Source organism: Haliotis asinina, chromosome 4, assembly GCF_037392515.1.
Source record: "Haliotis asinina isolate JCU_RB_2024 chromosome 4, JCU_Hal_asi_v2, whole genome shotgun sequence".
NCBI classification, from domain to species: domain Eukaryota; kingdom Metazoa; phylum Mollusca; class Gastropoda; order Lepetellida; family Haliotidae; genus Haliotis; species Haliotis asinina.
Genome location: NC_090283.1, coordinates 81819879 through 81845517, shown reverse-complemented (window position 1 = coordinate 81845517; position 25639 = coordinate 81819879). Strand labels below are relative to the sequence as shown.

General features: G+C 40.7%; 2 protein-coding genes across 3 annotated transcripts in view; one reads left to right on the top strand and one right to left on the bottom strand.

Annotated features, from left to right (window-relative positions):
- The first annotated feature begins 3428 nt into the window (after positions 1-3428).
- LOC137281195 (uncharacterized) lies at positions 3429-7578 on the top strand. Its single transcript, XM_067812316.1, has 2 exons — positions 3429-3698; positions 7342-7578. Exons 1-2 carry the CDS (start codon positions 3429-3431, stop codon positions 7576-7578), a joined length of 507 nt encoding a protein of 168 aa, XP_067668417.1.
- Positions 7579-11128: 3550 nt separating this feature from the next.
- Positions 11129-25639, bottom strand: part of LOC137282774 (monocarboxylate transporter 12-like) — a 40723-nt gene continuing 26212 nt past the window's right edge. For both annotated transcript variants that reach the window (XM_067814565.1, XM_067814564.1), the window contains exons 5-7: positions 16170-16890; positions 15702-15752; positions 11129-11801 (exon numbers count right to left, since the gene is read on the bottom strand). In XM_067814565.1, coding sequence (XP_067670666.1) covers positions 11566-11801; positions 15702-15752; positions 16170-16890 — 1008 coding nt within the window. In that variant the 3' untranslated portion in view covers positions 11129-11565. The remainder of the gene's footprint in view (positions 11802-15701; positions 15753-16169; positions 16891-25639) is intronic.

The window sequence follows — 25639 nt, the reverse complement described above, 5'->3', positions numbered from 1 at the left end:
GAAATGCACAAAGGCCTGGACTCCCTCGCCACCGGCAAAGCACCTGGAAAAGACAGCACTCCCGCAGAGGTCGTGAAGTGTTGCAAAGGCACCGTGACAGAAGAGCTACACAAAATCCTCTGCCTCTGCTGGACCGAAGTTCTCTAGACATGATGGACGCCAACATTGTCAGATTGTACAAGAACAAGGGTGAGAGGAGTGACTGTAACAACTACTGGTAAACACATAGAAGATGATCCATGACCTGACAAATGACCCCAATTTGCATACTTGGGAACGCCCCACAGAACGATCCACTTGAAACAAGAGGGAGACAGGTTGTCTGATAAATATCGAAAAGTTCATTTTCCCCGTAGGTTTCACGCATGAATTGTTATAGCACACTCGATTTGGGACCTGGTACAATCCCAACGGATTGAATCAACACAATGTACTGAGCAGATATGTTCAGGACCACCGATCCATTTCACGAAGCAAATGACATTTTCCTGGGGTTTGTAACAAAATTGTTGAATATCTAAAATGCTTGTCAATGCCCCAATCATCCATTTGTCTTCGTCTTAACTAAAGGTTAGCGTGGAATATCAGTATCTTATGCCTGAAATTGCAGTCTTATCATTCGAAGGAATATGCGGTGTTGATTTCATGTTACGGTTAGCATGTATTGCACGTGCATAATCGTCAAGCTACCTGTAGCAGCCAAGTGTACTCGCCCAATTCGTTGTACCGCCTCTCTTGTCAAAAATGCGTTTAGTGCGCAGGATCATCTAGTATGTGTCTAGCAGTAAGATGATCCACGACCTGACAAATGACCCCATTTTGCATACTTGGGAACGCCCCACAGAACGATCCACAAGAGGGAGACAGGTTGTCTGATAAATATCGAGAAGTTGAATCAACACAATGTACGAAGCAAATGACATTTTCCTGGGTTTATTTTAACAAAATTGTTGAATATCTAAAATGCTTGTCAATGCCCCAATCATCTATTTGTCTTTATCTTAACTAAAGGTTAGCGTGGAATATCAGTATCTTATGTCTGAAATTGCAGTCTTATCATTCGAAGGAATATGCGGTGTTGTTTTAATGGGTAATGTTGACTTTTCATCTGCTGAATATTAAATAGATAATAACTACATATAGTTAATTGCGTTTCATTTAACCTTTTAATATGTTAAAAGTTATCTGTTACTGAATGGTGGTGGCTAAATCAGAGTAGCAAGGGGGAAATATTTTCATCCCATTTTGTTCCTATTTCTCTGTACGGGCTGATTTTCGTCCATAATTCCGCTAGCGATCGTTCGGGAATGCATGTCTTGGAAATTTGTATAACCGGTTCCAGAGAAATGGTTAGTATTCAAACAATATTTCCAAATTTCTGTCATATTTTTATTATGGTCACCAAAATTGTATACAGAAAACTGAAAATACCTTTTGACAATGATAAGTCAGTGAGAAATATCTTTGTACACAAATTTGTCGGTTTGAGGATTACTCAGTACCAGACTCAGTAGATTTATCAGTGACTAAAAAATATAAAATACAGACAACTCACCAAAGATTACTCTTTTTTTATGACAAAGTATGGGAACAGTAAAAACCTGATATAGTATGCGTCAACTATTATACAAGACACAACAATGCTGGAAAATTAGGCGGACTTACTGATTTATGCTTTAATTACCACTCTCTGAATCAGTCTCCGTGTCTAAATCACTTGCAAGTCCTAAGTCAATCACTAGTCTGTCAATTTCCCTTTCTACTGCGATTTCGCGTTGCCAGTAACCATCTTCAATTGTTTCAACATGTTTACAACATTCCGACCATTCTTTTGCACCGATTGCAGACATCCTTTCATTTATGGCAACTCTTAAGGAACTTTTTGTGAACTGCAAGTTTTGTGAAGCGACATAATTTTTCACATTTGCCCAAATTAACTCAATCGGGTTTAGTTCTGCATGGTATGGAGGGAGACGTAGTACATCATGACCATGTTGCTTCAACATCGTGTCTACTCTGTACACAGGGCCCGATATTTTGGATTTTGCAAGAAACAATAGTTCGGCTTTAGGCATTTTCTCATCAAATCAGATATAGTGCCTTTGTAGCCACGCTTTTATGTCATCTTTTCTGTTGGCGGTTGGCGGACATTTGTCCACTTGCTCGCTATGATATGGTGCATTATCCATAACAATGACAGAGTGCAGTGGAAGGTTTGGGATCAACTTTTCCTGGAGCCATTTGGAAAAAATTTCAAAGTTCATCTCGTCATGATAGTCTTATGATTTGAGTTTGGAATCAAAAACAAGCAAAGCATTTGGAACAAAACCTTTTTCACCCCTTGCATGAACCACACTAAGCCAATGCCCGGTGCCAGACGGAGGTTGAACCCCATTTATTACGACTTCACCCTCAAGCTGCCAACACTTTGGGACAATGTGGTGTACATGCAGCCATGTTTCATCGATAAAGATAAGTGTTCGATTTTCTTCTCTGTATTTCTTTATTGCACGCAAGTATTGCAAACGCTTGGAAACAATGTCTTTACCTTCCATTAAAAGTTTACGGTTTGACTGCGTTTTTCGCCACCTAAACCCCATGTCTTTGAGATTTTTTCGAAAACTTTCCTTAGAACCCTTGTAGTTCAACTGGCACTTTACCATATTATACATCGTATCCAAAGTGGGTAGTTGTTTTTTTACACCATATAAACTTTGTACAAATTGACGGACTGCACACCCGTCGAAATCATCAAGTTTGTAACTGCAAGTTTTGGGTTTGCGCAACTTGGTGAGACTGATAAATGTAGGTCCACTCGCACTTCTGCCACCCTCTGCCTTAATGCGATTTAGAGTTGCCGTTGAGAGTCCAGTAGCAAGGCTATTTTGTAAAAGAGAATCTGCTTTGGTTGCACAACTTTTGTCCATATACATGATAACATTCTCTGCTAGCTCTCTTGCCTGAGAATGAACTATTTGCCCATGTTTTCCTAACTTGGACATTTTTTACTACAACTGAAATCTGTCTAAAAGTATTGAGACAGGTGTAAAACAGTAGCGAGACAGGAGTTACAGAGTAGCGCGACAGATGTTAATCAGTAGCGGTGTTAATTTAATGTCACGGTTAGCGTGTACTCGCCCATTTCGTTGTACCGCTTCTCTTGTGACAAATGCATTTAGCGCGCAGGATCATCTAATATGTGTCTAGCAGTACCACGGGATCTTCATTCTGAGTATCGTAGGAATGCTCTTCACAAGAGCTGCATTGAAGAGACCCCAAATCCTTGCCGAGAAAGTCTATCCCGATTCCCAGTGCGGCTTCCGCGTGAACAGGTCCACCATCGATATGGTCTTCTCCCCCAGGCAGCTGCAGGAGAAATACAGGAAACACAGACTGCATAGATCTACATGGCCTTCATAGATCTAATAATGGCCTTCGACACTGTTAACAGAGTCTTCAAGATCTTCCTCAAAATAGGATGTCCACCGAAAGTCCTGAACATCATCAAGTCCTACCATGACAACTTACAAGGTAGAGTGGTCTTCAATGGGTTAACATCAGAGACCTTCAACGTTCAGAGTGGAGTGAAACAGGGTTGTGTCCTTGCCCCGACACTGTTCGGTATCTTCAATGCTGTCCTGCTGAAGCATGCCTTTGTCCCCACACAGAGGGCATCAACCTCTGAACCACGCCGAATGGTAAGCTCTTTAACTTGTCCAGACTCCTGGCCAAGTCAAAAGCGCAACCGAAACTGGTGAGCGACATTCTCTTCGCTGATGATGCAGCAATCACCACCCACTCAGTAGAAGAACTTCACCACCTCATGGACTGTTTCGGTAATAGGCCAGGAGCATTAAATTAAATATATTAGACATGAGATTGGGAAAAAATAGTAGAAAGCTGAATTTTTCAGGAAAGCTTCAGAACATCATTGCCATGTGTAAAGTACAAAGTTCTGCAAATTCTACCTTGTGGCATTTTCAAGATGGCCGCCAAAGTCATTAAAATGATTATACACACAGATATTTTGTCAATAATTATGTCATGTGATATATCAAATAAAAGCTCATCTCACAAGGAATCTAAATTTGTTGATATCATGCATTTTGGCATTTTCAAAATGACCGCCAATTTCAAGATGGCCGCCAAAACCATTAAAATGAATAGACACACATACTATTTCGTCAATAATTATGCCATGTGACATATCAAATGAAAGTTAATCTCACAAGGAATCGAAATATAATACTTTTAACACCACATATACATAAGACAATGAAAAATGCCATGAGATAAACACATTAGGTGCTTGTGCTTTTTTTCAAATTTATTAAAATGTCTACAATGGTTGACTTAATACATTTTCAGCTGTTATTGATGAACAGAATTTCTATCCTCTCAAGATAAATGCTTTTATCATTTTCTCGAAAACAATTACCATTGAATCCATGTGAAGGTGATAAGCATATATAATATGTTGTCTGGCAAGTACAGGAAGTGCATTTCTCTGAGCAAAAACAACGTCACTGGTGTGACGAGAAATTATGGCTTTCATCATGATTTTTCCAAAGCATTTAAGTAAATTTTGAGTTTGAAACAATTCAGTGACTTTATGGAACAAATAAACTAGATGTGATGTTTGGGTGAACTTTATTGAAGTAAGAGTTGAAAACTGACAGAACGACATAAGACACAACATAATGATGGAAAGATGCTGAAGGGTCTTCATGGTCTTGTCCGAGCAAGTATATTGAGAGGAGATGGTTACCAGTCATATTTTGAAGAAAGCAAGACAAAGTTACTGTTTGTTGTCAATGGTGAATGCAGAAGACACTACATCAGAAAGAGCTGCATCAATTCTTTTAAATGAAAACTTGAAGAACTCCTATCTCCTGACATTGAAAGCCCAGCTTCTAAATTGCGCTCAAATACTCCTGTTGTCAACGTCAAAACACATTGTCTCAACTGTACTAAGGAAATAGCAAAGGGAAAATCTGGTTTTAAAATTCCCAATCATCATAGAGTCAAGTCACACGAAGCTATGACGAAGGATTCTATTAAAGTATACTGAAGAAAGCAGATGCTCGAGCTGACGAGTGGGAGGACGCTGTCAAACTCCAGATCTGAAATACCTTTTTCAGCGGCAGAGCTGATTCATGATTGTCAGGTCCTCTACTATGCTGGTAAGCCATTTCCAACTGAGGACAATACAGGTGGAAGAGGCCGGCGGCTCGATACAGCAAAACATGAAAAATTTTAGGAACTCTGCATGTATATTCGTGAAAATGATGAAGGTCAGCGTTCACTTCAGGATCTCACATATTTCATGAATAGCTTTCTAGGAGGAACCAATGGATATGAGCCAAAAACTCTTCATCTTACGTTGATGGACATTTTGGGGAAGGATATTATCAGCTCGTGTGAGCATGGAAAGCCCAGAATTTACACATTCTTGAATGAAAGAAATTGCATCTTAAGAAGCCATTATTTGAATAGCGGTTTGTCCAAGGATTCAATCAAAGACATTGCAGCTGCTGATATACGATCCACAGATCCACGGTGTATGAGAGTGATAACTATCCTGAAATGACAAAACTTGATGAAAGCAGCAGACTGTTACCAGACTCTTTACATCGTTTCATGTGTGACATGAAAGTCTGTCAATGTCGTCAAACAGCAAATGCTCACAGTATAATCTTGCCTGTCGTCCAAGATCTTTTGTCTCACTAATATTATTGGCCATATACACTTACATTAACCGCAAGTATGAAAGCAAAGAATTGGTTGATATCCAGTGCAGCTTTAATCCTTTGCAGCTTTAATTCTTTGCTGATAAATATAGAGACTTGTATGGTGCACTTCTTTCAGATGACAAAGTTTTGGACATTGGGGGTGAGCTTGTCAATTTCATATTTGACAATGCTGATATCAATGTTAGAACAACCAGTGGCTTAGGTACGTGGCATGTTTTAGGTGAAATTACATGTGTAACGCGAGTCAGAAAAGAACCCGTTCTGATATCTATACCTCGCTCCACTCAAATCATGACATCAAGTGACGTAGCAGCTAAGGGCACAAAGATCCCTGTCAAGGTATACCACAAACCTTCTATATCAGGACTACAATCTGTTAAGATTGGACCAATTGAACTACCCAACTCATCTGCACCATTTCTTAGCTTGACAAAAAGTTTGGATAGTCTATGGCTAGCAGGTTTTTCACTTGACATTCCACTCTCACAACGTCCATCATGGAGTGGATTTATGCAGTCAGCTGCAACAGGAGACAACGAAAGAAGCAAAGTTCAGATTTTTCCATTTGTCAACGAGGACCCATGAAGGCCCGACACCATCTACTCTGCTCTATCATTTCAAATATGACTGGTAACCATATTCTCTCAATATATGTGGTCGGACAAGACCATGAAGACCCTTTTCACCAACTTCAACACGATTGGTTGAATGATTTTTCCACAGGTTGGCATTCAGCATCTTTCCATCATTATGTTGTGTCTTATGTCGTTCTGTCAGTTTTCAACTCTTACTTCAATAAAGTTCACCCAAACATCACATCTAGTTTATTTGTTCCATAAAGTCACTGAGTTGTTTCAAACTCAAAATTTACTTAAATGCTTTGGAAAAATCATGATGAAAGCCATAATTTCTCGTCACACCGGCGACGTTGTTTTTGCTCAGAGAAATGTACTTCCTGTACTGCTTACCAGACAACATATGTATGCTTATCACCTTCACATGGATTCAATGGTAATTGTTTTCGAGAAAATGATAAAAGCATTTATCTTGAGAGGATAGAAATTCTGTTCATCAATAACAGCTGAAAATGTATTAAGTCAACCATTGTAGACATTTTAATAAATTTGAAAAAAAGCACAAGCACCTAATGTGTTGTTCTCATGGCATTTTTCATTGTCTTATGTATATGTGGTGTTAAAAGTAATATATTTCGATTCCTTGTGAGATTAGCTTTCATTTGATATGTCACATGGCATAATTATTGACGAAATAGTATGTGTGTCTATTCATTTTAATGGTTTTGGCGGCCATCTTGAAATTGGCGGTCATTTTGAAAATGCCAAAATGCATGATATCAACAAATTTAGATTCCTTGTGAGATGAGCTTTTATTTGATATATCACATGACATAATTATTGACAAAATATCTGTGTGTATAATCATTTTAATGACTTTGGCGGCCATCTTGAAAATGGCGGCCATCTTGAAAATGCCACAAGGTAGAATTTGCAGAACTTTGTACTTTACACATGGCAATGATGTTCTGAAGCTTTCCTGAAAAATTCAGCTTTCTACTATTACCTATAAGGTGTGCCAGGACTTTGGACTCACAATCAGCCGGATGAAAACGCAGGTCATGGGACAGGACACAGACTCCCCAACTGACATCAAACTTGGTGACCATCAAAAGGACGTTGTCCACGACTTCGTATATCTGGGCTCCACCATCTCAGACTCTTTGTACCTGGACGCTGGACAGGATAAGTGCATCAGCAAAGCTGCTACCACGGTGACTAGTGGTTCTATAATTCGCTGGAATGCTTAAAAATCAGTGTGTGTATATACTGTAAGTCTGGTTGTTGTTTGACGGGACACACACAGAGAATTACTCTCAGAGGTATACTGAGGTTGTGTCAGCATTCGGCCTACCCACATCGGTAGTATTGGGGTATGGGACCAGTGTATATAAGGTATGGAATAAATAATTATCCTGTCCTCACTAATGTTAATTTATAAATCCATAACACAGCTACTTTTTATCTCCCTGGGAAAAAAGTAGCCACAGTCTTCCTCGTGAGAAGAAGACTGTGGGGTACGGAACCATCCTATACAAGGCAGGGAATCAATTTGTAAACCCATAACATCGTATCAATTTTAAATATTGACTTTACCTAAACAGTTTATCGTTTTTTACCCCTTGTTCTATGCAAAGAATAGATAGATTTAAAAAAGAGTAAATGGGTCCGTGTGTAGCCATAGTCCTCAAAGGGAGACTTAGAAAGATAGTTTTGCACATTTCCCCCAAGGAGGACTGTATTGGTGCCTTCTCTCGTCAGGAGAGTGCTCCACTACTACATCATCTTTGTTGGTACCTTTAGAGAATTGTGTCACATATAGTATAAACGCAGTGTGTGTAGCATGTTTACAGTACATGAATTGAAAAAGCATGCACGTGGACTTCAAGGTTATTCTTGTATGAGGAAATATGAATTACTAGATTGATTAGGTTTAAAGTATCAAAAAACACATGCTGTGAAAGAGCTAATAAAACAAGCTCGTGAAGGTGGAATGCGAGGTTATTCTCGTATGAGAAAATCTGAGCTCATTGAATTACTAAAAGAACAAAAACCTAGAGAATTACAATTCACGCCTACTGAGTATGCTGTAGGTAAATATCTGAGAGGTTGGAAGATGGAAGTTCACAGAAACATAGGCGCTGAAGATATATAACTATTGGTATTTGATAAAGTAAACAAAGAACTGAAAGGTTTAAGAGGCATTAAATTTCAACTCACGTTAAATATGACACTAGAGAAACAAAGTCAAATGAAACAACTGAATATACCAATGTTTACTTAAGAGGTAATATATTTGTACCATCGGGTTGACATGTGAACCAGCGGGTTTAGCGAGTGGGTTTAGTTCACTGTGTTCAGCAGTACATTTTTTCCACAACTTCAGTTGTGACAAAAGCACAATAGGTTTCTGTCTACTTCTCGTGGTGGAACATATATGTGTGTGCGTGAGTGCGTATGTACGTGTGTATGTGTGAATGGTTATTTGTTTATTGTGAAAAAGCAGAATGGACCTCGTGGAGATGCATTCAGAAAGACTACATGTCAGTCTCAACAGTGATCGACATAATTTCCAAAATACCCGGAGACCACAACTATGGACTTGTACACAACGAATTCAAGGTGAATCTTTAGACTGCGTCACTAAATACTGACAGGGTTTGGCATGGCCGTCTCAGGAAGGATGTGGGAAAACAACATCCTAACCCTTTCCAGGACTTGTTAGGCATATGTGATGTTATATGGATGTGTATTATTAATTATGTAGGCAATAGAAATTACCGGCCTTTATGTTGCCTATGTCATGACTGAAACAAGTTGTAAATTCACCCTAAATACACGTAAAGGATAAAAACCCGTCAACGAAGGACAGTAAAACCTCTCGAATATTACAGTTTTTAAGAATTAAAACCTGTATCAATCTCTAAAATTGGATTTGAAATTCCGACCAGACCAAATTCTTTGTGGCACATCTCGAAATAAATTGGAGAAAGGTTGAGAATTAGTCACATTACACACACTGCCAGACAGTGATTGTTATATTTCATCACGAATTATAAACAAATTCAAATAATAAGGCAATACATCTCGAAATCCATTCTTGAAAGGGGAGAATCATTCACATTCCATCACGATGCCAAATACCATATGTGTCCATTGACTGACACACACCATCTGCTGTTTGTGTCACAGTAATGACGGACTGAGGGTAATAATCTGTAATCCATTCTTTCTGTAAAAGGTCGACTTTTCATTGGTAGTCTTGCAATTTCATTCGTTCCTTTTCCATTAAATCATGTACGTGCAGGTCCGGAGTGTACTGGAGAGAAATGTTCAAGTTTTACATATTGTTACTAGAAAGTGTTTTCTGCAAATTGTATTATTGATTAAGTAATAATTATCATTGGGTCACAACGTTTTGACTTTTAAGTGATTGTTGTTGTGGGTCACATTTCGCATCATAAATGTTTAGTGCTTTCAGTATTTTGGCAGCAGGCTTTAAGGAACTGATTTAGAGTTACCTCCTCTTGACTATATGTTTTGATTCGTTATGCATACTTCCGGGAGACAACCAGAAGCTGATGGCGATGATCGCAAAGTACTTGAACCTTCAGAAATTGTTGACACTATATGTAAACATTCTGCGTAAATGTTTCTCACTTTAACATAAAGACTTCGGTGAGTTGACATAATATTTGTGACCCAGCACTCTAGAACTGACTCGGTTGTATTGTACCAGAAACCTTTGTAGAGTATCTTTCGTATCTTGCTGTTTTTGCTGAATACAAATTATTGAAAATATCAGACAATATCATGGCAATTTTAACCGTAACATGGTTGTTCAGCTGTTCAGATTCGGAATGCTTGTGTTGAGAATAACTGACATTCTTGCAGATGTAAACGTATGCACATGTTAAGTTACATTTATCTAAATACCGTTTGACATGTTTCTTTTGAAAGTATTAATATTAGCAACTTAATTCATTTAAATTCGTTATGTTAAAAGGTCACTTGTTTTGTGTAGAGATATATGTGATTTGGGCTCAGATGTTGAAAATTCCGACTGTGGTTAGGTAATGGTACGGAGATATAATTTGAACACAAATATTTCTGGTTTTTATAACAAAACTGAGCCCGGTGTGTGACACTTTGTGCTTGTTTGTATTTTGATTGGACAAAATGATAGACAAATCAAACAGCCCTTGTTGCGATTAAATGCTTTAGTTTAGATTGAGATCATGTGATCCAGGGTAAGTCACATGACTGCAAAAAGAGGAGATAACGTGGGAAGACACATGCAATGTTGTGCAGTTTTGATGTTCACAGTGTCAGTTGGGAATTCAGAGTGACAATACGGCTATTTCATCAACAGAAGCAACAGTGGACACAGATAACACAGAATAAAAGTTTGCTGTGTTGGAACCTTGGTTGTTCCAGGCATAATTAAAACAGACATTTGCAGCGGTGACAAGGTCATCGCAGTTCAGTTTAATCTTTTGCATTCCTACTTCGGATATTATAACGAATGCAGAAAGGATATTGCTATAACATTTTGACTTGAGTGTATCTTTCCACTTCGCACATGAACCGTCGTGTCTTTGACCGGAAGCGACCACCCAAGGACGTTTCCAGTGTACATTCGTCTCCTCGCGCACAGATTTGAAAAGTTTCATACGGCAGTTTGCAGGTTTGAATGGAATACTGGTATATTTTGTGAATAACTGAATTGTTGACTGATGAGAGAAAGGCCGGTTGAATAAAATACAGAGATCGCTGTTCTCACTTTTATGAGAAACGTAAGCAAAAGAACAGTTATATTTTAATATCTGTATCAGTCAATGATATCAGCAGATTTATACAGGTGGCATGGTATACGTAATAGATAAATAAGATGTATTTCATAAATATTCTGCAACTTTTTCTACGTACGGCATTGAATCACACGACCACGGACGTCAGTAGGAGGCTGTGAGGTCCCTGGCATCAACTCATAACTCATAACTCATATCTAAGTTCAAAGCAACAAGCTATACAAGTGACATTGCTCTGTGGTTCTAACTTATACCTTGCTACTGGCAGAGTTTATACTTAAGGGATGCTGCTACTCTTGTTTCGTACTGATCTCGCTACACGACATATCTCTTCCGGCCCATGGAAGGTCCTGTAGTAACTGGAAAACAGTCCGTGGCTTTGATAAACCTCACTCACTCCACTCACTCCGTTCTCCTCACTCTCACTCACTCTGTAGACATGCCGTCTTCAGTCCCAGATGATGCATTTGGACTCAGAACGCGGTCTGTGGTGGGGCACTTGATGACGACAGTCACCTCAGCAACGTCATGGACGTGGTCTTTCCAGTCAGTGAGACTCTGCAACTCCGGAACGTCAGACTTCTCCTGAGGCAAGTCCGACCGCGTCTTCTTCAACAACATTATCATCAGACCACACGCGGACGACACGAAGAACATGCAACCTGTAACATGTAATTACAAACAAAACATGTGTTACATTTGAACACTTTAGAATATGAAGTGTGTATTTATGCTGTTAAGATGTTTCAGGATTTGTTTGTAATAAAGGTGGGTAGAAAAGCAGTTTGAGTGTCTGACGTGTCACGTGGTCTCATAGGCGTCACATGTTAAACCCATCACTGAGGTTAACACATTTGTGTTGAGTAAAAACGTTGGAAGATATAAACACGTGTACACAAATATAATATGTAATGTTATTATTGTAAACCTAATACCAGAACAGTTTATGTTATGATTCGCAATATAGTTTAGTATCGAGTGCATGTTATTTCTATTTGGCTGGTTTGCTGCCGCCAGGTGTCGATGTGAACTGTTCTGAACTGTGCGTACATGACTGCACGTCATATACTCTTACTCATAATTAAGGGATACTCAGAATTCATTTACCACAAAGAAATAAAATGGCACAACCCTAAAATCTGATAGTCACATACAGATTTAATAGTGATGAGGTAATTTATACCCTAAGGTTAATGCAACCTTTTTAGCGCTTAATGGACACTTTAATGTTAAAACATGCAGTGAAGCAACCGATTCAGTATTCGGTGAGTTTGCGTAAAATGAAACACTGTCCAAAACATGGTACAAAAAGGGAGGTGAAATACACCAGCAACATGTTTGATTCAAGCGCCCAAACATAACAGACTAGTGCATGTGGAAGACAGACTTCCTAGTACTCAACCCAATGTGTGTTAAGTCAACGAGATCTCGTTTGTTGCCTCTTACACTGCTGAAGGCCAAATCTAACTGTGATCTTCACGCGTGTCAATACAGAAACCAAATCTTAAATACTCACGTGGTTGCGATTATTGATCCCCAGTGGGAGTTGTTCCTCTACTCACTACTCTACGCACTACTCTACAGGTGCCACTACTCAGTATCTTCAGAAAGAGAACATTCCAGTGCTTCCATGACCTTCCAGATCGCCAAACTAAAACCCCACAGAGCATATTGTGGGATAATCTCGACCAGCCCTACACGTTAGACCAACTGTCAGAGGCATTGCAAGAGGAATGGGTCAGAAGTCCATAAGATCGAACTGTAAGATTTATTACGTCGATGCCGAGACAGAGCAGGGCAGTTTTCCGGGCTTTTGGTGGTCACAACAGGGAACGGACACCGTCATTTATTCATTTTTTGTATGTTAATACATGTTACCAGATATTTAGAAAGTGGGCAAATTTGGGGGATATAACTCTTTCAGTAAAGTACAGATTCTTGAATCTTTGTTGGATTGAGTGATGTTCAGGGCTGGGACCCAGACCCGGCTAATCGTGTGATGATTAAGTGTCTGACACCGAGGATGTTCATTTCGACGTCGCCAAGTCAGGACCATCATGGAAGTGCACAGTTGAGTTTGATCTGAAAACACTACACCTGACCAGCGACAGTTGCCCAAAGTATCCACATTGTGTAAACCATTGACGTATTTTAAACACTTGACGGTACAACACGTGATCACGCATGGAAATTAGCTGCATTTATACACTTTCTAACCAGTTGACAGACGGAGGAGTTAAGCAGTTTCAGTCTCCGTGTAAGTTCCGGTTCATACGCCCTAGATCTATCGATCGTTTACCTTGCTCCTGACCTTTCACTACTCACTGTCTTGAATGAAGAGTATGATAAAAAAGGAAGAATGTAACTAATGAATTCTGAGTGTTATCTGGTGTCTTCAAGAACTGTTTTGGGCTGCTCCACTATAGTATGGAACATGATATGAGGCGTGTGAAAATATGAGTGACCATTCTACAATGATCTCACCTCATATCGACATAGCGGTCGTGAGAGGAACATACCTAGTATCGATACACAACATGGTCCTACAGAAGCTGGACGTACACGAGATGGAACTGCAGAAGCTTGACTTGCAGAAGGTGGACATATAGAAACTGGATCTGCAGAGGCTGGAGGCTGGGCCTACAGAGGCCGGGCCTACAGAAACTGGACCAACAGAAGCTGAATGGGTCAGAAGCTGGACCTGTGGCGGCGTGTGGTCCTGTGCATACAACCCAGGTCACAATCAGGTGAATCTAAGCAACTATGGGCGCGGATAATCCTGAGAGGTTCTAGGAATTCAGTCCTGAACCACAACGAACCACATGACTCATGTGTTCTCACCTTAGGCAAATGAGTTTGTTCAAAATTGTCACTGTTCACCCAGCAGTAAATAGGTACCCGGTGGAATACGTCACATGGCTATAACCTTCCATAACCTAACGAGCAGCTTGGGGTATTCGTTGTAATTATATGCCAGCTTTGATTGTTAGTGCTATGAGCATTCACCTGGTGAATGGAGTTTGGCGCAATATAGATGCACATATCATTATTTATTAAGCTGGAGCTACAGAAGAAGGACCTGCAGAAAATGGACCTACGGTAGATGGACCACAACAGGTGCTCAATGAATACTAGCACCACGGACTACTGTAGCTGCTGTTGGAAGTATAAGTGAGTATAAGTGAGTATAAGTGAGTATAAGTGAGAGGGTGCTGGTTGATGCTGTTATTAGAAATATCCCAGTACTATGACGGTAGGCGACATGTGGCACCAATGTGGAGAATCGATCCCAGTTCTTTGGCCATTATAATCATTCTTAGTTTGTATACTGAATGTCAGTCCCCTGCACAAATAATTAGCTCTCCTAAAACATTTGTTAAAGTACTTGTGAATCAGCAGTATTACAAATGTATGTGAGTGAGTGAGTTAAGTTTAAATTTCTAAGCCGCTTTTAGCAATATTCCAGCAAGATCACGGCGGGGGACACCAGAAAATAGGCGTCACACATTGAACCCGGGTCTTCGGCGTGACGAGCGAACGCCTTCACCACTACGTTAACCACACCCCACACCCCACCCCTCCACCCTCGATAAATGTATGTACTTTATATACTTTCAGCAGATACTTATATGGGTATGTATAAACGGTTTTGAGAATATAGCCTGTGTGTTAGGTATAATCATTCTTATGGTTTACATTTGTGTAGATATATCACGAAATGAGATAATCATGATGTTCCTGTGTGGACAGGGGCTTGTATTGCTGAAAATTACACCAACACGATACATCGCGTAACGAAATAAAAATAATACGGATGGTTTATTTTTGACCAATCAGAGAACAGCAAGCCTATCGAGCGTGAAGGACAAACATGGTGGACTGGATCACTTGATACCGCTAATTTCCCAATAATTTCGTGTATTGCAGGTAAAAGAATAACCTATTTCATTTGAGAGGTTGTAGAACGAAAGCGGAATATCTTGCAATTACGGAAAAGGTTATGCTTTTTCGCCGATCGGGTGTTTTTTAAGTAAAATACAAAGTATTTTTTCTCCGAGAGGCGATGATTTTCGAAGGCAGGTTTTTGGCGTACAAATGAAAAAGTTGTCCTTCCCGACTTCCGAGTAATGTTACTCGGTACATAGTGCACCGATTTTGATAATTTTGGATTTATTCGAAAGTTAATTTATCAGGCGTTCTTTGAAAAATCGCGGCTGTATATTTCACAATTTCCCACACAGAATTCGCCCATAATAGAGAGTGACAACTTTGTGCGCGTTACATCCATTTCCTTCTTTGTATGTGTATGGATATCAGTGTAGGCTTGTTGGACCCAGGGCGTATTGTTTTCAGCAATACAAGCTCCTGTGGCTGTGTGTGAACTTTCAATTTACGATTGCCTGGTGAATATTTGTTGTAAATGTTAAAGAGTGTAAACAATTAAACCCTAAGTGGTCAAACAGTGACAAAGTAACTGTTTACCGGTGTAGTAGGATGGAAATAAGGACTGACTCCAGAAGGACACCGTCAAAATTCAGTAATATTACATTACAAACACTTACCAGCAAAATAAAAGGCCTCTTGATATTTCCCGTACGCTTCAACAATTATACCTGTCAAGGAAAATTGTGATATTACGCTGCATATTCTATTCGCGTTGATAATCTACTCTGGGCTACACAGTCCTGTGATTGGCTCGTTGTACATCAGCCGCCACTGGGCCTAGTCACTGGGGTATTTCACCTGCATGATAGGTCAACCTGCAGCCATTGGACTGACAATGCGTAAACCATCCCCACTTTGGTAAACAGAGGTCCAGGTTAACCAGGATGGATCACAGTATCGCTCCCGGCAATCGTGTCTAATTAACATGGATGGATAGTCAAGATTTTTATTTCACTGTATTGTTTGATTCAGGTTTGATTGGTCCCAAATAGCCGTGATACAGTTTGCATAGAGCGCTGAACACTGTGCTAACAACAAACAGACGAACAAATACACAAACACCAACGCCAAACCGAAGTACTTACTTGCTATTGGAGGTCCCACTAGAGTTCCTGCTCCTGAGGTAAACATCGCAATCCCGTATCCAGAGGCGAGGTTCCTCACCCCCACGATATGTAGAGTTAGTGGGTTGATTAGCACCCAGCCAACGGAAGCATACAAGCCGAACATAAAGGCATACGCTACCTTCCCTACCATTGTCTTCGTCATTGGCCAAATGAAGAAGTCTATTGTTGCTATGATACCGTATGTTCCTGAGAATAGAACAGAAGGTCCAATATTTGGATCGTTGGCAGCGAATCCCCCGAGAAGTCTTGCCAGGGCTCCACCCACTCCAACCATGGAGAAGAGAAAGGAAGCTTCTTGAGGAGAAGAGCCTTGCTTGATGAAGATGTCGGGGAGGAAGAGGTAGGAGATGAAATTGCCGACGCTGAAGGAGAACGTTGCCAACAGCAGCAGCAGAAATGCTGGATGGAACATCTCCCCTACACGGTCACATCGTCCACACAAAGAAGTAAGGATTTGTTGACAGAGAGACTTCCCAGATTTAGCGCTGACCGCTAACTCCGTCTCAATCTCCGACGGCCTCATGAGTGCCCCGAACGCCACTGCGTGGAAGGCTATTGCCCCCAAGAAGAGGAAGCATCCTTTAAGTCCGTAGTTGTCCAGCAGATACTGAGTCAGTGGAGGAAGGAAGAAGGTGCCCATCCCAACTCCCGCCATCCCAACGCCAGTCACTAAGCTCACCTGTAACAACACGTAAAATGACATGCGTTTCCGTACCTTGAGTGCAAGATCCACCATGCATTGTACGAGCTTCTGCATTGAGTGAAGCAGGTATTCAGTTTTTCCTGATTTCTTTCAGATATCCAAGCTCTATGATGTGATTCCAATAAAACTTTTGATCGAAGGTCAGACACTTTGTCCACAAGCTCAAAGAGTTAAATCACGTTAACAAACTGTTAATGTATGCCATATAAGTGAGTGAGTGAGTGAGTTCATATTTAACGTCACATCGGCAATATTTCAGCCATATCGTGACGGGAGCAAAAGACTGAAATGAAATACATGTGTACTATAAAGACCTGTCGACGAAGGACAGTAAAACAACTAGAATACCACAGAAAGGAATGTGAGTGAGTGAGTGAGTTAATACTTAACGTCACATTGGCAATATTTCAGCCATATCGTGACGAGAACATTTTGATACTGAAATGAAATATGTATCCATTATAAAATCCTGTCCTCAAAGGACAGTAAAACCACTAGAGCATCACATTTACAATTAAAACTAGTGTGGAGACTTAAAACAATTACCACTATTCGGACAATACAACATAAAATACGGGCTGTAGATCGCCAACAACTGAAGGCAGATCACCATACTAGGGACCATGGGGACTTACAGTACTTCTGCTACCTGCATGGACCCCAGATGGATTTACACCATCCCCTCAGCCGTTGGCGATTATACTGAAACTTAGCCATTATCAAAAACAACAAATATACTACGATTAAAAGTTTGGTCGTACTAAATTTACATAGAATGTTTTGGACTTACGTACCCTCTCAGGAGGACAATAATTTTACAATACTTCAACCCCCCTCGAGGGCACAGCCACTAACAATCTCAGTTATTAATCTAGACTACCAATAATAAAATATTTATCTATTTACAATTCTGATAACAAATCTAATTCTTTTAAGAAGGCAATAATTAAATGAGAGCTGGTATGAGTAAAAAGATCAATCATAGTTCGTGAATTAAAATACTGATCCCTTGTGATGGAATACTCTACACAGTCAAGCAGGATATGTTTTTAGTACAACTAATCTGAAATAAAGGCCAATTAGCTTTAGAAAAATTCCATCTTGACGTCGACAGATCATCAGTTGGATTTATAGCAGTGATTACTGTCGGAAAATGGTCACTACCACACAGGTCACCGTGGACTGACCATGAAAATTCATTAAGTATGGTTGGATCTGTGATTGACAAATCTAGTACTGAATATGTACCCGTTGCTGGATGTAGATATGTGTTCGAACCGTCGTTAAATATGCACAAGAAACAAAACCTTCAAGAATTTTACCTTTATTGTTCGTATCCTTGCTTCCCCACAGAGGATTATAACCGTTTAGATCTCCCGTTATAACACAGGGTCCAGGCAATTGGGAATATAAATCCTGAAGTTCTGATAGCTGAAGAGTCGAGGATGGTGGTATGTACAAGGAACAGAGTGTGATCGTGACGTGTAAGCTTAGTCGGACAGCAACAGCCTGAAGTTTAGTTGTAAGAGGAACAGGGCTGGGAATGATACCCTGTCTCACCAAAATGGAAGCACCCCCGGTTGCTTTATCCCCCGGAGGTGAAAAACAGTGATACGAGTTGTACTGACGCATTTCAAACTTATCATCACGTTTAAGAAATGTTTCCTGTAGACTAAATGCTTTTGGGTTTAAATCTTGAGCTAATAATTGGACTTCGTGAAAATTATTCCTAAGCCCTCTGCAATTCCACTGTACTACATTTGTAGCGTTACTCATGGCGGTTCTATTGGAGACCTCTCACGTGTACGAGAGAAGGGTGTACCGTTATTTCGGTTTTGTGAAGATGGCGTATCATCCATCTCCAAAGGCTCAAACAAATTGTGAACTTCTACAGGAGTATCAGCAGGAGATTTATTTGATCTACGATTTAGACGTTTTCTTTGCGATTTTGACATTTCACCTTTTGACGTTTCAACATCTATAGCTGTTTGAACAACTTCACCTGATACATGACTAATAGTCTGAGAGGCAGACGCTGTAAAAAAGCCCTGACTGCCAGAAGTACTATTCACATGAACAGGTTTCTCAGAAGCCATCCAGGTCAAATCCGTTTGATACGAAGTAGAGATTGTTTCTGGTCGTCGTGAGACTGCAGCAGAGTATGTCACAGTGGGAGAGGGATTATGTTGATTCTGGCTAAGGACTTTGTTTTTAGCCTCCATGAAGGAAATATTTGTTTCATACTTTAATTTAAGTACCTTAAATTGCATTTGCCATTCAGGACAACATTTAGAAGAGGAAAGATGACTGCTTCCACAATTGGCACATTTAATATCATTTCTGCAGTCAGAGTCCTGATGATGTTCACTACAACGATGACAACGAGGAGTGTTTCGACAGGACTTAGACCCGTGTCCAAACTTCTGACAGGAATAGCAGCGGAGTGGAGTGGGGATATACACCTCCACTCCGATATTGATATAGCCGGCTTTGATTGACTTTGGCAGAGTGCACGATGAAAAGGTAAACATTTAAGTGTGGCCAGGTACAATGCTACCATCCTGCTTCTTAACAGGAAAGCGTTTGACGGAAGTTACATTCTGATCCTTAAGTTCAGCCACTATGTCATCCTCGGACATGTCCGCCAGACAATGGGCTCTATCCCGAACAATGCCTCTACTTGAGTTCAGAGTTCTATGAGCTGAGACAGCAACATTGACGTTGGCAAATTGATGTTGTTGCAATAAATTTATGGATTGCTGTCGTCGCGCACACTCAACAAGAACTGTACCTCCTCTGAGACGTGAAACGTTCTTAACCTCTCCACAAATAGATTGTATTGTCTTTGATACTAGAAATGGATTGATCTTAAGTGGTTCACCGTTGGTAGATTCAATAACTATGAATCTTGGCCAAGGTTCTTGGTGTGTTGGACCTGAAACATCTTCATTGCAAGAAAGATGATCAGCCTCTAAACGTCTTTTTTGTCGTTTCTCGTGGAACCAGAAAGGGTGATTGACATGGTGATGATAATAGATTCAGCACTCCCGCTCCCCACCCGCCACCGAGTGTCAACGAGGACAGTGTTGTACTGCAGTGGAACTCCAGCCTGCAAACACTAAGGATACAGGAGTGGTATACTCCAGTAAATACGACATGAGTAGCTACATTTGTCTACCAATTCAAATGCTAGGCTGGTTCGGCTATTAGCAAGAAATTGGAGACATATAGAACACAGAGGTCGACATCACCAGATTGGCCCATGAGCCAATGCCTTCTGGCATAGGACTCTAGGCAAGTAGATATAGCAAAAAGGTATTACACACTAGACGTCAAAAAAGACCAATGCCCAATAAATCAAATGTGCGAAAATACTTTCCATGCACAGGGCATGGCGTGACCAGCCGATTGATAGAATCGGGCCGATTCTACCACCCGTCTAGGTGAGGTAAGGGCCGAAGTGGTGTGTTGAGCAATAGGAGCAAAATGGTTCAGTCTCCTACTGCCCTCAACCACCAGGATCCCGTCCTCCACCAACACGGGACGCAACCCACGGCAAACAGGTTGCCCAATTTAGTCGCCTCTTACGACAAGCAATGGGGTGCTGTGGACACATTCTGTCCCGGGTCCACTCGGGAGAAGGGCACTTAGCGTTACCCAGCACCCACCACGAGGAGGTGGTTCTTCATGGGTGCCAGAAAGGAATGTAAAACTAGTAATCATACCTAAAACAGTTTATCTATAGAGGACAATACAATATAATGGGCTATAGATTGCTAACAACTGAAGGTAGATCACCATACTAGGGACAATGGGGACTTACAGTACTTTTGCTACCTGCATGGACCCTAGCTGGATTTACATCATCCCCTCAGCCGTCAGCAATCTAGCCATACAATAAAAAGATACTTATTCTACCATTAAAAACCTGGAAAAAGTTTGAATTTACTGTGAATGTTTATGGACTTACGTACCCTCTCAGGAGGACAATAGTTTTACAGTACTTCAAGCCCCTTTGACGATACAAGCATGAATAAAATATTTATCTATTTATAATTCAGTTAATAAATATAATTCTTTTTAAAATGCGATGATTAAATGAGTACTTGTGTTATTAAAAGGATCCTTCATAGTTCGGGTATTAAAATACTGATCCCTTGTGATGGAATACTCAACACAGTCAAGCATATCCTGATTCTTTCATCACAAGGGATACAAAAAGGAGGATCCTCACCTTAAGCAAATATTTATGTGTATACCTTGTGTGGCTGTGGCCAATACAACATCGTCGTAAAATAACCTTTTCAACTCCGGACTGACATCCCAAGTAGGTGTAACCAATATACGGTTTTATTTCATGTAATTTATGTATACCTACTTGAGTGTCACACTTCTTCTGCATCAGGTCACGGATATACGATTTAATTATAGCTTTGTAATCAGAGTATGGAATATGAAGTGGAGTGACAGATCGGCCATTGTGTCACCAGAAATGCCAATATGGCTGGGTAACCAAAAAAAGACGATGTCATATTAGCCAGTGGCAAGATCATTATATAACTCAATAATTTCTATTAAAAGTGGATGTTTACATGATAAGTTTTTAATCGCCTGAAGACAAGAAAGAGAGTTTGAATAGATTATGTATTGTTTATGTTTAGGGTGTCTTTGAATATATTTAAGAGCCGTTAATATGGCGTTAGCTTCCACTGTAAAAATAGAACTATTATCTGGTAATCTAGAAGATATTGTTCTGGATTCAATGACCGTGGCACAAGCTACTGCGCCGCCGTCCTTGGACCCATCTGTAAATAAGGATTTGTAATTGTTATATTTGTTTTTTCTTTGATGATATTCTTGTTTATATTGTAAGTCATTTGTTTCTGATTTTTTAAATGATGTTAATGTTAGGTCAACTTGTGGCCCAACCATTTGCCAAGGAGGAGAAGAAAGAGGACGGGAAGGTGATATACTTTCCAGCACAATGCCGACAGAAGAAATAAATGGTTTAATTCTGTGTCCTAGAGACGGAACAAGAGAAGACTTTTTGTGATACAAATCCTCATAAAGCGAATTGACTACACAGTTATAGGCAGGGTTAGATTCATTAGACTATAGTAATGTATTGTGAAGACAATTTTATACGAAGTTGTGTAAGAGATGGTTCATCAGCCTCAACGTGGATGGTGGACAGAATCAAGAAGTTTAAGGTTGCTTTTACAGACTCCAGCATATACGACGGCAGCGTAATCAAGTTTAGATCGTACTAATGATCTGTATAAGTGAAGGAGGGTAGTTTGATCCCCTCCCCACTTTGATTTTGAAACACCTCTTAATGCCTACAAGCACTTAGCTATAAATGATGTAATGTGTGGTGCCATTTAAAGATAATTCTGGATCCTTATGAGGCTTATATTTTCTATATGTATACAATTCGTTTTGGATTTAGAACATTTAAAGTTTGGTTACAAGATTATTGGTTTCAATATACCAAGTTAATGAATTATTCACTATACGTTCCATAGTTTTACAAGCACAGCTAGAGTAGTATAGGGAATGGGGGTTCTGGACCACTTTCAAAAAAAGTCTCTACAAAGCCGTATTTACTAACTAAGGCTTTGGTTGGGCCCTTACCTCTTGCTACTATTACCCCTACTACAAAAAAGTTGGCGGTAATTACTGTGCCTATGTCACGTTTACCTCGATGAAACAGTTTAACGTGAACCGCCTATGATCTCTTTGGTGTTCATAATAAAGGCTTGCTGGGCTTTTTGTATCCCCTGTTCTATGTACTTTTTTTTCTCGTCCTCACTGATAGCAGACTTACGAGACTTGGACCGAATATCTTGTTTCATTCCATTATATTTTGTGAGTTCAGAGAGGATTGAACGAAACTCCTCTTCTGAGATCTTACTATCAGAGAGTGCCGTGGAAATACGCCCACTTACTGTGTTGAGCTTTGCTTCGGCCAGAATCCTGATCTCGTCGTGTTTCAATGCCTTACGATGAAGTCTGCGTGATACTAACTTAAGCGCCAACCCTGCCAACCCTGCCACCCCAGCTGTTATTTCAATACCTAGCACTATAGGTGCGGCCACGATGGTAGCCAACAACCCAACACCTGCCGCCCCTAGTCCCATGCTGGTTACCATAAGGGTAGTGTCAGCCCCGTCCAAGATATTGAAAGCTCTATGGTACTTTTTACATAGTGCTTTCCACGTGTCACGGTCTTGTTCTAGTTGGCGTTTCACATCACATAACTGCCTCAAGCGGAACCCATCTACGGTTTCCAGCGTCTTCGCTACTTCCTCTACGACTGGGTACAGGCCCATCCTATAATATATATTTTGAAAGATATTTTAATTGGGTTTCAGTTAATAGTCTATTAATGAATTTGAAGTCTACAAGTTCTAGACTACTAGTCAGGGTAATAGGTGAGAGGCTAATAGACTTTCCTGTTGTAATAAAAACCCCACTGAGGCTTATTAAGCGGTTTATAGGACCCATGGGGGTATCCTGTTGTATAACAATACGACAATATTGGTCTAGGTGTTCTTCATACCAGTGTATTGACACCCCGGGTAAAAATTGGTGTACTCTTGAGGTGTTTTCATTGTCTAAATAAAAGAAGACTTCTGTGATGAGTGTGAAAGGGGAGAATATTCTATCAACATGATATGCGCTAAAAGGATTATTGCTAAATGTTAATTTATTTTTTGATCCAGACTTTAACCTATTTTTTTCGGTACCAGTAGTTATCGTGGGTGCTAATTCCTTCTCCGGAATGAAATCCCCGACCCAGATACCGTTGTTCCTAATCTTAGAGATCCACGTATCTGCGCCTAATGTGATATAAGGTGAGGTGAGTGTTAAGTTGATCAGCCATTTGGGCTCTTTAAAATCTGATAACGACACCCGTCTGTACACGTTGTCTTTGAAGTGCAGGATATATAAGGTGTCTTCCTCACCAGGCTGATCGAATCCCTCCGTATCTCCTAGGTCGTTAAGCGTAGTGTTGGGACGATGACTGGTCATTGTTATACTATTACGATATAATTTCCAACTGGTTTTCTGATAATAGTTCAGGGGTGAACTTCATACCCATGAAGTGTATGTTGGCAGGCAGGAAGATATTGGTTAGTGATATCCTGTTTTCCATGATCACGTTGACCCCCTGCAGACTGGTGTTGGAGCCGACACCCACCCGCACGTAAACGTTACAAACTTGATACTGGTGTCGTTTCCCCCACCCGAGTTTGATCCCCTTCACGATCTCGACATCATTCCCCGATGGTTCCCCTAGGTAGACTTTGATGATCAGTGTTGAGTTTGCCGGTAGACTCTCTAGTATACTGACCACGCCTTCGAATTCAGACACCAACTGCAATTTCACGTTTTGTATGGTCGGTTTACTCGATAGCATGTGGGCTGCCATAGTGTCGAGTGGGCTGACGACTACGCTACGTCTCTGAGTTGGGACGTAAGCCACGAGCAGGGTTCCATTGTTCACGACTTTGTTTAGGTGGTTGTCTTTGTTATCCGTGAACACGTAGGGGGAGCCGAGCCTAATATTGAGAAACCAGTCGTTATCGGGTAACAACACCCACTTGTCATCTTCGGTGAAGACGAGCATATATAGCTTGTTTCGGGCGACGGTAGTGCTCTCAACATCGTCTAAGTCGAACAGTTTACCCCCGAACGATGGGTATATTATCCAGTTATTACCGGTGTTGACAAGGGCGTACTTAGTGTTGACTGTTGCTCTTGTGGTATCTACTATATCACTTAGGGCTCCACCGGAGGTGACTTCAATGCGTTTGTAAATGTTGTTTTTCAGTTGAAAGGCGTACGATTTACCATCTACTCCGGGAACGTCGAAACCGAGCGTGTCTCCGAGGTCGGAGATCCCGATATTGACGCATTTTTTCACTCCGGGCCCTTGTGCGCTGGTCATTTTACATGAAGCGTTAAGCTGAGGTATCCTATATTTACAGGATTATGATTTATATCTAACACCGATATTGTCAGCTCAGGTATGTTGCCCTGGATTAATCTCTTATACTGCCGTGGTGAAAACGACTCGGTTCTACCGTCGTTGTATTTCTCAGTTTTCACCGGCACTGCTCTCAGTATAGTGGAAGGGTGACCTCCTTGAATGTTGTACGTTGTGCTCACCTGACCGAGATGAATGTACAGCTCTCGGTACGGTACTAGATCGGGTAACTTCGTGCCTGTGACGGTTGTTGTTGGTTTTATCTCGTCAGGAGACATACCGAGTATCCTCGCTAATGGTCGGCCGAGCCTCAAGGGGTTTCTTCCGTTGTTGATTAACACCACTGTACCGTTTGAGTCGTTCATCTTGAGTTCGGCTCCCAGGGGTTTGAAGACCTCGTCGTTTAGAGAGCAGTAGCCGTCAGTTATCTGGCTGCGAGTTCCACTGACGAACAGCTTATTGTTGCTGGCGTTGATGTTAGTCCATTGCGGTAGGTAGGTGATATCGCAGAGTGCGACTTCGAGTTGGCCTGACGTGTTATCGATCGCGTGCGTCAGCTGAACGGCCTCACCGCTCGTTATTCCTGGAAGTGTTATGTACATATTATAATATATAAATTATACACTAGACTACGGTATAGACGAACTGAGTAAGGCAGTCATTTTGTTTCATATTTATTATCAAACGAGACGAATATTGAAGGAAATAAGTGCTCCTCTTCCCCAAGATAAA

What these genes read in the sequence shown, in the direction of transcription:
- LOC137281195 (XM_067812316.1), top strand. Translation starts at nt 3,429, where the DNA reads ATGGCCTTCGACACTGTTAACAGAGTCTTCAAGATCTTCCTCAAAATA. An exon ending in CCTCTGAACCACGCCGAATG is followed by an intron (nt 3,699 to 7,341) that starts GTAAGCTCTTTA and finishes ATTACCTATAAG; the next exon opens with GTGTGCCAGGACTTTGGACT.